Below are 13,510 nucleotides of genomic sequence, written 5' to 3' on the forward strand. Positions count from 1 at the left end.
AACAAAAAACAAAACAAAAAAAACACGTAAATTTCACTGAAAACCACATCTGTACAAATCTTTGTTTTTTCCCCACTGCGCAACCGAAGTACCATCTTCTTCCACATATGCCATACCAACACTGGCACATCCTGAAACATACCCCATGCATCAAAAACTGTCCACAGCCGCTGGTGCACATAAAACACAACACAATTGCTACGACACTCAAAAGTACAGAATTTTCAACAAGTAACTTTCATGTATGTTACGATTTCTGATCAATGACTGTTTTTAGGATATAAATTAGTCCACATATCATACCAAGACATACAAAAACAAGAGGCTGGCATCATGTTTTGCTAGCTTTTTGTTATTCTTTCTTTCTTTTTTTTTTTTCTTTTTTTTTTTTAAAGAGAACATCCTATCATTTTCTTTTTTTTTTCTTTTTTTTTTAAAGAGAACATCCTATCATTTTCTTCTCTTTTTTTTTTTTTAAAGAGAACATCCTATCATTTTCAAAGTACTCAAATGACTATAATACTTCCATGATGATCACAAAAATTCAACATATGAAAATGATACAGTATCAGCCTAACAAAAAGGGGGGGGGGGGGGTGAGAACATCGTGTCATATTGCAAAGCACTCAAATGACTGTAACTAATAATTACATGATGGTAACAAAAAAATTCATCACATGACAATGCTGTTGTATCAGCCAATATATTATATTTCTGAACAAACATAACATCTTCCCGTGCCTTTCAACACAACACCCACCTTTTAACAAGATGTAACACATTCCAAAAGGCAATGTTTCAGCTTTCTAAAAATATGGGTTTGTTTCCTTTCAACATAGGGGCTCTTTAGTGGGAGGGGGTGGGGGTTGGGGTGCGGATTAATGAAGAAATGAAAAAAAAAAAAAGGGGGGGGGGGGGGGGGGGGGGGGAAGCCAATCAGCAACTGGTCTGTATGTATCAGTGCAGAACAATGGTGCCAATCATCTAGTGACTTGCAAGACAGAGGAGGAGTTTGTATCGAGTACACAGAATATAAGAATACAATACAGACAAGCCGCATGCAGCAAAATAACGCCAAATGAATACGCTTAATAGAGCCAAAAAAAAAAAAGCGTAAGACGAGACAGAGCGTAAACCTGACAAGATGGCGTGGAGAGCCTTGGCCGAAGGAATGATTCAGCGCTTATAGCTTTTAGAGGTGTTTGATTGGCTGAGAGCGGACCGGGACAAGACTGCTCGTCTTTTCACCGTTAGCCGCACGAAATTTGGCCAAGCAGAGCAAACCGATAGGCCTAGTTTGCATCAGTTTGACATGGTACAGTATATGACACCAAACAATGAGTTAACACTTCCACTGCTGAACATCTGTCTGAGCATCATTTTCCTCCTGGCGAAGACTTCTGACATGTGTCTCTACGATCAAACCTCACTGGAGCTTAGTAAAGACAGGAGTTTCATCAAACCAGTTACTATAGCAAAGACTGGAGTTTCATCGAAGCAAAGACAAGAGTTTCATCAAACCAGTTACTGTAGCAAAGACAGAAGTTTCATCAAACCAGTTACTGTAGCAAAGACAAGTTTCATTCAACCAGTTACTATAGCAAAGACTGGAGTTTCATCGAAGCAAAGACAAGAGTTTCATCAAACCAGTTACTGTAGCAAAGACAGAAATTTCATCAAACCAGTTACTGTAGCAAAGACACAAGTTTCATCAAACCAGTTACTGTAGTAAAGACAGGAGTTTCGTCAAACCAGTTACTGTAGCAAAGACAGAAGTTTCATCAAACCAGTTACTGTAGCAAAGACAGGAGTTTCATCAAACCAGATACTAAAAAAGACAGGAGTTTCATTGAACCAGTTACTGTAGCAAAGACAGAAGTTTCATCAAACTAGTTACTGTAGCAAAGACAGGAGTTTCGTCAAACCAGTTACTGTAGCAAAGACACAAGTTTCATCAAACCTGTTACAGTAGCAAAGACAGGAGTTTCATCAAACCAGTTACTGCAGCAAAGACTGGAGTTTCATTGAACCAGTCACTGTAGCAAAGACAGAAGTTTCATCAAACCGGTTACTATAGCAAAGACAGGAATTTCATCAAACCAGTTACTGTAGCAAAGACAGAAGTTTCATCAAACAGTTACTATAGCAAAGACAGAAGTTTCATCAAACAGTTACTGTAGCAAAGACAGAAGTTTCATCAAACAGTTACTGTAGCAAGAAGTTTCATCAAACAGTTACTATAGCAAGAAGTTTCATCAACAGTTACTGTAGCAAAGACAGAAGTTTCATCAAACAGTTACTGGCAAAGACAGGAGTTTCATCACACCAGTCGCCATGGCAAAGAATCAATATGCGAATACCAAGCATTTTAAACATCTTCAGTGTACGCTGAACACTGCTGATAAATCCACATGCAAGAAAACAAATGCACATACATTTTCAATCATCTTTGCTTTCATATGAGACACAGACTTCTATTTTTTAAAGTCCTTTCTGATGACAAATATGAACAGAGAAACAGCAAAGAAGGGTGAGGGGGAAATAATATGAAGTATCATTACACACATACACTCAAAACAACAGCAGCAGCAACAGTCACTACTACTAAGTAATAGTACACCTTACTCAGTGACTGCTATGCAGGAAGAAATTTTCAGAACGTTCCAGTGACCCACTCGATGAACAGGCAACGCATTCTTCAGTTCCATTTTCAAAGCATCAGGGATGCATATTCATGTGATGTCAGAAGCCCTGACAGTAAAAAAGACAGAGAACTGGTTTGTTTGCCATCATGGCAGTGGAATAGGTGGAGTCAATGACGGGCGCAATAGCCGAATGGTTAAAGCGTTGGACTTTCAATCTGAGGGTCCTGGGTTCGAATCTCGGTAACGGCACCTGGTAGGTAAAGGGTGGAGATTTTTACGATCTCCCAGGTCAACATATGTGCAAACCTGCTAGTGCTTGAACCCCCTTTGTGTGTATATGCAAGCAGAAGATCAAATACGCACGTTAAAGATCCTGTAATCCATGTCAGCGTTCGGTGGGTTATGGAAACAAGAACATACTCCGAAAGCGGAGTATGGCTGCCTACATGGCGGGGTAAAAACGGTCATACACGTAAAAGCCCACTCTTGTACATACGAGTGAACGTGGGAGTTGCAGTCCACGAACGCAGAAGAAGAAGAAGGTGGAGTCAATGAACTGTAGGCCTTCACTTGAAATCCTCTATCAGTGATAAGGAAAATGATGGAGTTTTGGGTGAGTGTTATCAATCGTATCAATTAACTATTCACTGCATGTACGTATGACAGGTTAACCAATCATACTGTAGTTGTGGCCTTGTTACCCTACACGACACGTTAACCCATCATACTGTAGTTGTGGCCTTGTTACCTACATAGCAGGTTAACCCAACACTGAGTTTTGCCGAAAACAACCAAAACAAGAAATATTGTCATGACTTATTCTTGTTGCTTATAGTCCAGCCGAACGGCACAGGGCCATATCAGGACTGTCAAACCGTACAAATGCTCAACCGCGTCAACACAAAACTGTCACATTTACAAAAAAAACCCACTAAGACAAACCCACAAACTAAAGTTCAAGACACAGTATCCCAACCATTTAGCTCCTTATGGCAAGTAAGACTAGGCCATGCTGAGGACGCCAGCCATTCCACTTAATTTATCATCCCCAGATTACAAAAAATCGTTAAAAAAAGGTAAAAAAAAACCCAAAAACTTCAAAGCCAAACAAAAAATGCATAAAAAAAGGCCATATAGGCAAATAACATCTCATTACCTAATCGCCATAGCAAAACAGCACACATAGTACATCATAGACTGTGGAAAAGAGAAAAAAAGTGTCAAGGCTTGCTTGAAAAAAGAAAGGGGAATGGACTGGGAAGGCAAAAAAAAAAAAAAAAAAAAAAAAGAGACAACAGTGAAGAAAAAAAGGCAGAAACAAAGAGAGTGACAGAGAAGAGGAAATTTCTAGCACAGAACTTCCAGGAGGCGGGGATGCTATTTGTACTGAAAGACCCCCGTCATCCCCACCGGGGGGGGGGGGGGGGGGGGGGGCATTGTCATAACTGTTGAAGACTACATTTCAATCATGAATAAACAAACATGAAGACTGTCTTAATACGGTATATTGCCTCAGTCATCTGTGGCTCTAAGCATTGACCAACTGACAACCCAATCAGGAAGCGAAATGAACAAACATGAACAGAGCAAACGACACCAAAAGCAAGTTAAAGCAAAGTAAAGCTGTTTATGATGAGGTGGCTGCCTTCACCTCTACACTCCATCTCGCTCACTACGATCATGCGGGGGAGGGGGAGGAGATAGGGACTTTGTTCACAGCACAGTTTGTACCAAAATGTGTGTAGCCTTAATAAATTTGATTGTTTTTACTTCTTTTTTTTTTAATCAGCTCAGTAAAAAAAAAAAAAAAAAAAAAAAAAAAAAAAAAAAAATTGGATACCAGAACTTCATTTGGTGGGTTTTCTTTGTTGGCATGCTTGCTTGTGGTTTGTCTTTCGTTCAAACATTCATCGTTCGTGATGATATTCTACAGCTATTTTAAACAATCAAGAAACATATAATGGCATTCTAAAAATATACTTCATTGATCAACCATCTCAAAACCATATCTGTACCTTCCATATTTCAGAAATGCTTTCAATAGAAAGTTAAGCGTTATTTTCCTTTCAGGAAAACATACAGTTTTCATACTTTTGACAAAAAAGTGTCCTGTAGATTTATATTTTCTTATACTTTATCAATGAATACCTGTTTTCACTGAAAATTCTCTGGCAGAAGCCCTTCAACAAGAGTTGCGTTTCCCTGGCAGTGAACAGGTTGAAGAGATTTGTTGTACTGACCACCATTTATTTCACTTGTCACAAACTTGACAATCGACTAAAGCACAATGGAAATTTAATAGCATATGCTGACCTTTAATTACATATGCTGACTGCACCATTTCCATAAATGTACTGACCACCATTTCACTTGTCACAAACTTGACAATCGACTAAAGCACAATGGAAATTTAATGACATATGATGACCTTTAATTGCATACACCAACTGCACCATTTCTATAAAAAGAGTGTAAATCCTGTATTTGCGCTTCAGTCTGGTGTCTGGTGTTAAAATCAACTGCTGCAAAAAATGGTTGCTTCCTTTCACCATTTCTTGGCCTATAAACCAAGTATACCTGCTTTTGTATGTGTGTAGCAATGTTGATTTGATTACATCAACATTAGAGTGACTCTCTGAAGATGGTAAGTCTGCGACCCCCAACAGGCACCACTGAACACCACCGAAGTGACTCAGCAGCAGTGCAGGGTCTCCTCTGGTGTGTGGCCTCCAGGAGACCTAACATCAATGGTTCCCTGTGGACTGTCGACGCTGGAACTGCGACGGACGAACCCGGGTGTGGCCGTGTATGGGGGAATCTAAATGAGCGGCGTGGGAGTAATGCCACTGAAACGGCGCAAATGATGGGGCAGCAAAAAAAAAAAAAAAAAAAAAAAAGTCTGCGACCCCCTAGAATAATGGTAAAAGACTTTTTTAACGAGTCCATGAGGCCAGCAGGATTTCTAAACTATCAGAAGACCTGGACTGTGTACTTTCTATGGCAGATGATCAGCTGTTCGAGTCTGGATTGTCATGTATATATAGTAAATATATATGTTTTGCAGACGATAAGCTGTGTAAGTCTGAACTATCATATATCAAACACATGTTTTGCTGACAATAACCTGTGTGAGTCTGAACTGTAATAAATATATATTCACGTTTTGCTGACCCATCATCTGCAATGTCTCAGTAGCAATGCTCACATGCCGCTCTTTTTCAAGCCCCCCCCCCCCCCCCCCCCCCCCCCCCCCCCCCCCCCCCAGCACGGCCACACCTGGGTTTGCCCATCAAAGTCTCGGCATCGACAGTCCACAGGGAACTAACACTATCGACGATAGGATGACTCCTATGAGGCAACACACCAGAGATCCTGCACGGCTGCTGATTCACTTAGGTGATGATCTGCCATACATTCTTTTCACATAAGTTTACAACCACAACACAGTGGCCTTGTGATTGCAGTGAATAAAGCCCCCAAAGGAGTAGCAAGTCTCACTCTCAGATTCTGTTCTCACAAACTGGAGAAGGGAAAGAGGGGAGGGTGTAAGTGTTCAGGGGGGGATGGGGGGGTGGGTTGGAGCGGAGGGAGGCAAGCTGTATGGGGTGGGAAGACACACACACACACACACACTCAGTGACACACAAACACAGTGACACACACACACAGTGACACACACACACACACACACAATGAATGGCAGAAACTGAAAGCAAAATAAAATGAAAGTAGGAATTTATTTCAGCTGTTTTTCTTTCTTTGTGGGTTGGTTTTTGTTTCGTTTTTTGGGGGGGTTTTTGGTGTGTGTTTTTTTTGTGTGTGTGTGTGTGTGTGTGTGTGTGTGTGTGCATGTGTGTGTGTGTGTGTTTGTGTTTGTGTGTGTGTGTGTGTGTGTGTTCTGTTTTATTTCAATCAACTTCAGTTGACTGGATTTCTTTTTTTCTGATTTCATCATTCTCCCTACATCATACCCACACCTCAAACACCCTCTCATACATAAAAAATGAAAAGCTGATTTGTTTCAAAAACTATTATAAACAAATATCCCCCTGTTGGTTACAGACCACACTGCAGAGCTGTTTCTTTGGCAGGTTTGAAAACAAAACAAACAAAAAAAACACAAAAAAAAACAGCCACTGAGGTTCAGATACATGGTATCATCATACGATCAAAGGCAACACGCACTGCTCGATAAAACACCTCATAACCCAAACCATCACAAATAAAACTCTCCTTGGATTCTATCACACACTGCTTATAGAAAATCGTAAATGATATTAAAAAAAACAAAAACAAAAAAAACACATAAATGACACAAATCTGTGACAATGGCACACATAACTTAACCAACAAAAAAAAAACCACACCCAATGAAAATGATTCAAATCCGATGTACAAGAAGGGACCTTAATTCTGTGGAAAAACATGGATCAAATAAAACCTGGGGGGGTGTGGGGGGGTGTGGGGTGGGTCTTTGATTCTGGCGTGCTTCACTCCCTGATCAATACCACCGCATTCAAAACTTCCCTTTATGTAGACAATGCTGTATAAAACCAATATATACATGAACTGTATTGGCTACTTTAGCGTAATTCATGTCAGTACTTGTGTGTTATCAAGAACACACCATGGATGTTTAAAAAAAAAAAAAAAGATATTAAAAAAAACGGTCGTCTGACTTACACATGACAAAACTTACACATGACAAAACTTACACAATCATAGTCAATCATACTTTTTACTCAAGTGAAATACACAAATGTTTCACAAACAGACTTTTTTCTTTATTTCCTTTCTAATTTTTTTTATTTTTATTTATTTTTTTAACAATTCATCAACTAAGATCACACGTCACTGTGGGAAGGACTGAAAACCAAACGCTTGTTTTCTCTAAACAAAATGCATGTGTGAGTGTGCGTGTACAGGTAAGTAATGAAGTATACACATCTGTGTATACATGCATGTGAACAAATCACTAGGCCTGTGTGTGTATATATGTGCATGTGTGTTTGTGCTGTGTGCAAGTGTGTGATGCAGTATATAAATATGCATACAGCCACATTTGGAACAGTGCACTGTAAGCGCATGTGTGGTACTGTCACTGAGCATCCATGCATACTGCGTGAAGAGTGTCCGTCTGCGTACATTACTGTATAAATAGAGCATACGCCCACACACCCGAATGAACGCTTACGTATACATTCAAGTGGGAGCAACCATGTTCACACACATACTAGAAAAGTCCTTCACAGGGAACACCAAAGTGCACCAACCCATCCAAACCTGGCCAAAAAAAAAAAAAAAAAAAAAAGGCCATCCAAAGTAACTCCATCATCGCTTCAGTATTCTGTTCATCTGTCTGTTCTGCAACTCCAGCCGTGTGTCAGCTTCTTCCACCTTGGGGATCACGGTGGTCAGCATATCGTTCTGCTGCTCTATCTCATCCCCAAGGCCTTGGGCCAGCAGCTTGAGTCGCCCCAGGCCGTCGCTCATCATGCCTGCACAGGTAATAATAATATTAATAGTAACACGAGAGGCAAGGCCTTCAAGACTCACTTGTGATAAATGAAGTCCCCTAGCATTAATTACAGAGTAATTTCCCTTCTTTACACACTGCACCAAAACGTTTGCAAAATAAATAAAAATTCCATGCTCAGCAAAAGAAGTTCCTGTTTGAACAAAAAATGATAATAATGACTCCTCTTATTGTTGGGTCAGAATAAGAGGTCAAAGTGCCAAGTTTAGAGAATACAAAAAATATAAATATAACAGTACATGCAGTTTGCATATAATTAGGCTTCTTTTTTAATTTTTTGTGCCCATCCCAGAGGTGCAAGATGACTGGAAAGAACTGAATTTTTCCTATTTTTATGCCAAATTTGGTGTCAACTGACAAAGTATTTGCAGAGAAAATGTCAATGTTAAAGTTTACCACGGACACACAGACACACGGACACACACACACACACAGACAACCGAACACCGGGTTAAAACATAGACTCTCTTTGTTTACACAAGTGAGTCAATAATAATAATAATAATAATAATACATAGTTTTTCTATGGCACGATATCCAGCACCAATGCTGCTCAAAGTGCCTTACATCATCCAGTTGACTATAAACATGCCTTGAAAAACACATCAACCGCTATCTGACAATGGAAAACATCCAGCGTGTTCATATGAATGAAAAAGCACACTGAAGAGATGAATCAGATTATAAAAGCTATGAAGGAAATAAGGCTTAGATTAAAACAAAATGCATTTCATAGAACACACACACACACACACACACACTCACATGCACACACACACACATGTATATATAGATGTCCCCCCCTTACAGACACACAGACACTCACACACAGACACACAGCCTTAAATGTCAATATATATATCATTATTATCAAAAAGTAAAATACATGCAAAGTCTCTTAATTTGAATGTCAAGAATCATTACATCAAAAAGTAAAATGCATGCAAGATCTCTAAAGTTTGTATATATATATAGCGCAGTATCATCACTGATCATGCCTGCACACTTATGTACAGATTTAGATGTCAAGAATCATTTGGAAAAAAAAAAAAAAAAAATTCACAACTTCATGAAGTACAGTACCATCACCCATCATCCATGCGTAGTTTTGTATGTACAGCTTTAAATGTCAACCATCATTATCAAAAAATAAAAAAAACATGCAAGATCTCTTAACTTTGTAAAGCTGAGTGCCATCGCTCATCATGCCTACACTCTTAAGTACAGGGAATGTCAAGAATTATGATAATGTGCAAAATTTCCTGACGTTAATTAATGTTAAGAACCATCATCAAAAATAAAACACAAGCAAGATCTCTTAACTTTGTCAAACACAGTATCATCGCTCATCATGCCTGCGTACCGACAGTTTTAAAATGAACGTTAAGAATCATTACTAAAAGTAAAACACGTCCAAGATCTCTTAACTTTGTGAAACGCGGTAGAGTCGTTCACCGTGCCTGCACATCTGATGATCTATGTGCATCTTAAAAGGTCAAGAATAATTATGTGCAAGATCTCTTGACTTTCTAAAGCATTGCACTGTCATGCCTGCACAGCGGTAAATGTCAGGAATCATTCTGTGCGAGATATCTCAGCATGGTAAAGGACAGTTCACTCGTTCATCACGCCTTTACAATTTACGTAAAGCTTTAATTGACAAGGATCATTACTAAAAGTAAAACACAACCAAAATAGATCATCTTTGTGAAACACAACACCGCTGCTTATCATGCCTGTACATTTATATATTATGAATGTCATGAATCATTACAAAAATACGTGCAAGTGTTCTTAATGTTGTAAAGAGCAATATTTCGCTTTTGACTGACATGGAACAGGATTTACAGTCTGTAATGTGCAAACCTTTTGCAAACACATATATACAAAAAATGAAAGGGAATTAAAGTACTAGTGAGCTAGCTGCCACATAATTATACCCACATGGGATATCAGAAAATATTCCTCTCTTACGGTTACCCCACCTCACCTGGCACTCATACCAGGATCAAATACAGGACCTTCAGAATGAAAGTGCAATACTTTACCACTCGGCTAACGGCAGTCATGCCCATCAATAAACACACATATATATATTTCATATATATCTATATGTGTGTTCACTGATGGCCATGACTGCCTCAGGTCTCTGTTATGCAATCCTTGGATCATCAGTATATATATATATATATACTGATGATCCAAGGATTGCATAACAGAGACCTGAGGAAGAGGACTTTATATTTCCACAAAAAAAATGGAGGACATTCTTCAGACAATAATGTGCTTTAACTCACTCAGTACTGCCGGTTAGCTCGCCTGACTTTCCCAACAGACGACCCATTTGCATGGGTGAGAAATAAAATCGCCAAAAAACAAATGTTACAATTTATGAACTGAAAACTTCGAAACTGATCAATAAGATTAGCTAACACGTTAGCTGGGGACAAAATATAAAGAAGAAGAGCAAACAAACACCTCAGACAGACAGAACAAGGTCAGGAAGACAAGAGCACGCACTTACCCAAGTTTCGGTCCAGCTCCTCTTCACGAGCACTGTGGGTGATGGGCTGCACATACTGGAGAGAGGAGGAGGAGGAAGCCCCACCGCGAGACCCAACCCCAGAGCGCGACGCCGACGCGAATCGGCTGTCCAGATCCCCATCGCCGTACGACGCACTTCCCCAGCCCTGCCCGGAAGAGGACGACCCCGAGGGCTGACAGCCGCTGGCACCAGCCTCCTGGTTCTTCTTGACGATGGTGTCCAGGGAGCTAGTCTTCTGCTGGCCGCTGCTCGACTGCGGGGCCTCCTTCTTGGCGGTCCACCAGTTCTTGATGCCACCAAAGACGCTCTTGATGTTGTTGATGTGGCGCTGGGAAGCGGTGAGCGTGGTGTTGATCTCGTCTGTCTTCTTGGAGATGTTGGTGATCACCTCCCTCTGGCGAAGGAGCTCCTGGGAACGAGACAACCACCACCTTACAGGATTGTTTGTTTGTTTTTGGTTGTAAGTAGTCGGGGTTTTTTGTTGTTGTTTTTTTGGTGGTGGGATGGGGTTGGGTGGGGTTAGGGGGCAGGGTGGTGGTGGTTGTTTTTTGGTGCCCTAGAACTCGGGATATTCTGTTTTCTATATATTTCTATGATGATCAATGACGATGGTGGTGATGAAGACGCTGCCATAGGAATGCCCATTTAAGTTTTGGACAGGTTACTTGAAAAGACTTGATTCTCATAATACATCCTGATGTCAACTGGGCTGAGATATATATATATATATATATATATATATATATATATATTTATGTATTTATTTATTTATTGATACAGACACCTGCAGTGTTGGTCAGGAAATTCAGGAAATTTTAGCAACACTCCCAAAGATGCATCCGTGAAGAAGATGACCACTGAAGTGTGGTCCCAGTCTTCTCATTCAGTTATTGCCCACTGACTTCTGTGTAGGAGCCGGCCAAGGACCGAAAAAAAAGCCAACCTATCTGGTACCTCTGAATCTGTGTCCTCCTACTCGTCAGTCTGTGACACAAACCACTTCACCACAGCAGCTGGTATCATCATACAGCTTGTCAATGTCAGCAATGAAATTACTTCAGTTTCAAGTTATATTTAACAATGTCATTAAATGATTAAGTGTTGGCAAGTCTTGTTTGGGATGACATGGTATGGTTATGAAGCCCTAGGGTTTTGGTACCTGCAGGCCTACAGTGTGTATGTTACTTCTTTTTTTTTTATATAGGAAATGTGGAAATTATTCTTATTTCGCTTCAAACCAAAGATTCATTCAGTCAGCTTATTGAGTTATTCTATCAAATTAACTGTCATTTATTTTTAATCTTCAAGTGAGTGTGACCCTCAATAGCTGTTTAATCCTTGAAACAGTTCCTTTAAAAATGACAATAAACATGAACTGTTCATGGATTTTTAACATGGCTATAAAAATCTTTTAAATTCACTCAGTCACTGGCAACTACTATCATACGACAAGAACACAACAGTCAATAGTCTTAAAATAAACTTTACTACTACTCGGAAGATTACTACTTCCAAACAAACCACTACTGGAAGCTAACCGTTTTCACTTCATAGCATCAGCAAATAGGCTATCAAATATTAAAGACAACTAAAGTTCAATATATGGAACTGACAAAGGCTCTCAAGCATACTTCGATGAATGATATATCATGTTAACTGGTATGCCAGCTACAACCAGGTGCTACGTATGGCATTATAAAATATATATTTATTACAGTATAGTATACACTTATGGGATTGGAAGCCCTGCATTATCTAGGGACATGAGGGTTTATACAAATGACAATATATTTTGAAATTTCTCCATTTTGCAGGAGGTACCCTGTATTTTTTAATTGAAGTTAAGACTGTGAAGAGGGTTAAGTGTTTTACTGACCAAAAAATAACAACAAAATTACAACTTTGCTCAAATTGCTGAAAATGGGGAAAACACACTTTTGATGATGATGATCATGGTGGAACAATAAACAAAAACTGATAAACAGATCATATATCTTTGCAAAGTCTGCCAAGTCACTTCACATGTTTCCAAACATAAAATTTTTAAAAAAATTTAATTTGGCAATTGATACCACACATTAGGATAGAGATCTATAGATCGATCTATCTATCTATCTGAAGTGAATAATTGAATATGAGCCAAGAATGACACATTCTTCTCTTCCTTGCTTCTTTCCGTTACACGATCAACATCGGCTTGCCGAAAACTCCGTGTTTAACTATTAATAGTACTACTGCTAGTCTAGCTCTACACAAGCAGAACAACAAGAATTTTTCAGAAAATCTACACCAATAACAATATCGTTAATACTTTGCTTAAAGTACTGTAGTGTAAACAATAGTGGAAATGTGTGTGTAAAGTGGCTACCGTAAACCACCAAAATCCTCACGAACTTCACACTTACCTCAGCGGTAGCATTCCCCATAGCTTCAGACTCGTAGAGACTGGCAATCGCTCGTTGTGTGCTCTCTAATTGTCTGTCTTCGGACTCATCCACCATTCGAGACAGCTGCTGTCGTCTGTCGTCGAACGGGCTTCCTCCTTTACCAGAATAAGGGACATGCTCAAAATCATCTTCTTCATCCTCAAAAGGATTGGAACTGTTTGTATAACGGGACATTTCTTTTAAAAATCGAGTTTACGCTTTTGTTTACTTCACTGAAACTGACACTGCTCGGCTGAAACCACTCAATTTATCTCCACTCTGGGTTTGCTTGCGAAAGCGGAGATGAATTCATCATCACTTGTGGTTGGACTTACTTCCCGTTGAAGGGGAGTTCAAC

General features: G+C 39.6%; 1 protein-coding gene across 1 annotated transcript; it reads right to left on the reverse strand.

The window, feature by feature from the left end:
• Window positions 1–5,925: 5,925 nt before the first annotated feature.
• LOC143288177 (synaptosomal-associated protein 29-like) lies at window positions 5,926–13,488 on the reverse strand. Its single transcript, XM_076596482.1, has 3 exons — window positions 13,132–13,488; window positions 10,706–11,135; window positions 5,926–8,143 (listed from the first exon to the last, which is right to left on the reverse strand). Exons 1-3 carry the CDS (start codon window positions 13,345–13,347, stop codon window positions 7,977–7,979), a joined length of 813 nt encoding a protein of 270 aa, XP_076452597.1. The 5' UTR covers window positions 13,348–13,488; the 3' UTR covers window positions 5,926–7,976.
• Window positions 13,489–13,510: the final 22 nt, after the last annotated feature.

Source organism: Babylonia areolata, chromosome 12 (assembly GCF_041734735.1).
Source record: "Babylonia areolata isolate BAREFJ2019XMU chromosome 12, ASM4173473v1, whole genome shotgun sequence".
Lineage (NCBI taxonomy): Eukaryota > Metazoa > Mollusca > Gastropoda > Neogastropoda > Buccinidae > Babylonia > Babylonia areolata.

Bases quoted from the DNA above. Each gene is read 5' to 3' on its own strand.
- LOC143288177 (XM_076596482.1), bottom strand. From the start codon at position 13,347: ATGTCCCGTTATACAAACAGTTCCAATCCTTTTGAGGATGAAGAAGAT. The intron at 11,136-13,131 runs GTAAGTGTGAAG...TCTCGTTCCCAG, and splicing joins TGGGGAATGCTACCGCTGAG to GAGCTCCTTCGCCAGAGGGA. The intron at 8,144-10,705 runs GTAAGTGCGTGC...TTACCTGTGCAG, and splicing joins GGAGCTGGACCGAAACTTGG to GCATGATGAGCGACGGCCTG.